The sequence below is a fragment of the Echinops telfairi genome, unplaced genomic scaffold (assembly GCF_000313985.2).
Source record: "Echinops telfairi isolate 266 unplaced genomic scaffold, ASM31398v2 ScPeMD7_1;HRSCAF=3_0, whole genome shotgun sequence".
Classification (NCBI taxonomy): Eukaryota; Metazoa; Chordata; class Mammalia; order Afrosoricida; family Tenrecidae; genus Echinops; species Echinops telfairi.
The window spans coordinates 38,366,615-38,368,733 of record NW_022103896.1 but is presented as its reverse complement, the minus strand read 5'-3'; the positions used below and the strand labels follow the sequence as shown (position 1 = coordinate 38,368,733).

At 49.8% G+C, this 2,119-nt stretch overlaps 1 protein-coding gene across 1 annotated transcript in view; it reads right to left on the bottom strand.

Moving 5' to 3' along the window:
• Positions 1 to 2,119, bottom strand: part of SNX31 (sorting nexin 31) — a 48,368-nt gene that overhangs the window by 17,426 nt on the left and 28,823 nt on the right. The window contains exon 9 of the mRNA XM_004697691.2: positions 293 to 496. Within this exon, the coding sequence (XP_004697748.1) occupies positions 293 to 496 (204 nt within the window). The remainder of the gene's footprint in view (positions 1 to 292; positions 497 to 2,119) is intronic.

Here is a 2,119-nt window from a genome sequence, read left to right as displayed (position 1 = left end):
GATTCGTTAGATAAGAAGGCAAACACTTTTCTGCGTGTCGTGAATCATGAAGTGCACAATCCAGTTGTTTCACCACCACGTTGTGCTACCATCACCACCATCACATCCAAAAGTCACCACTATCGCTTCCCAAAGCGAGGCTTCTTCCCAAAGACAAACTCCGTCCCCCGCCCTCCAGGGAAAACTCCCATTCCCTCTCTGCCCCCAGCCCTTTGTCACCATTGCAGGGACCTCGTCTTCTAAGCGGAGAACTCTTAAGCCACAGGCAGAGGCAAAGGACCAAGGTACTCACAAGGAAAGTGACTTGCCAGCACTTGACCTTGTTCATCTGGAAAATGACGTCCCGGGCCTGCTCATCGGGCAGGGTTATGTGGCAGCTGATGGCGTTGTTGCCGACAGAAACGGTGACCAGGCAGCCGGGTTCTGGGTAGTCGCAGGTACAGGGATCCAGCTGTAAGCACCCATAGTGCCGCACCTCCTGAGACAGCTCCAAAAACTGCACCTCCAATGAAGGAGAGGCGGGAGAACACAAAACACTTGACGCAGACTTTTTTTGAAAGTTCATGTCAGAACCAACCACGTTTCTCCAGGAGCACATGGGATGCAGACTCAGGGAGCGCACGCTTTCCTTCTGGACCAGCTGCCCCTGCATGCTTTGACGGTGAACCCTGAAGCATGCAGGGGGTCCAGGTGTGGCTGGGCAGGACAGGCCCCTCTGCCCTCACTCGCCATGTGTCTCTGGCCTGCCACACTGCTTTGGGGAGAAAAGTTTTGCGTGAAGGGAGAACACTGGAAAATACGGCGTGAAGAAAGCGAATGAGGAGATGTGGTTTCAACAGGGAGATGGTAACACAGCACAAGGCCCGGGAAGTGTAGGTGACCGTACCGCCTTTTAAAGAACGAAGTGGAGGAGTGTGCCTAGAGGTGAGCACCTCATTATTCACAGGCTGCTTTAGGTAAGAGGGAGAGTGTGGAAATGGCAGTGAAATGTGTGGAGGAGCAGGTCTGCTTTCTAAGGAGACTTCCAGACAGCCCAAGGGTGCCCAGGGGGCACTGTTCAGGTTATTTCTACAAATTAGCTTCCTCCCTTCGCTTTTGAAGTGACCAAGGAAGAGGGGACAGTGGCACTTGGCAACTGTTTGCCCTCGAAAAATAGTGCCCATGATTGCTATCCCCAACCATTTGTGTACCTCGGTATTTGAATACAATAGGCTCTATGTGGTTGGCGATGACTGTGGGTTGTACATAAAGTTGGGCATTCCCAACCCGGGACTGCCCAAATAATACAAAATAGAGTAAACAGAAAACAAAACTAAAAAAAGGCACTGTCACGGAGTTGATTCTGATTCATAGGAACCTTAGAGGACAGGGTAGAACTGCCTCGGTGGGTTTCTAAGACTGTAATTCTTTACAGGAGTAGACAGCCTCGTCTTTCTCCCTTGGAGCATCTGGTGGGTTCAAACCACAGACCTTGTGGCTAAGCATCTCAGAACGTCAACCACTATGCCACCCCCCCCAAAAAAAAACCAAACCCACTGTCATTGAATCAATGTTGACTCCTTACTACCCTACAGAAAGCCACCCTTTCTCCCCGAGAAGGGGCAGTAGGGGCTTACGATGCCCCTAGAGCTCCTTTACACACAGGGTAAGTGTACATAATTGAGATCAGAGCTGAGGTGGAATACCAAAAATGATAAGTAAAATTAAAATTCTGCAAGGTAGCAGGCCTGTACTTATTCTTTCCTTTTTTACTTATTTATTTTTGCAGTCCATCGACCCAAATTTCCCAACTGTGTGAACCTTAGAAGATTTACTTTGTGTATCCAGCATCAGTTTTGCATGCACTTTATCCAACATCACCGTTTGCTTGGGAACACTGAGAAGTCTAAAGGGCAAAAGAGAGACAGCACCACGAGGCAGGGCCATTGCTTCTGGCACAACACAGCGTGTTGGCCTGACACGGAAATGCACTGCTGTCCGGGAGGATGCAGGCCCTGTGTGAGTTGGTGCAACCTGTGAGGAAGCTTTAAAATTGGCCGTTGAACACATCTCTCCTCTAATTCCTGAATGCTTCCTCCCCCACTACCATGACCCAGTTCTAACTTACAGATCTGGCTAG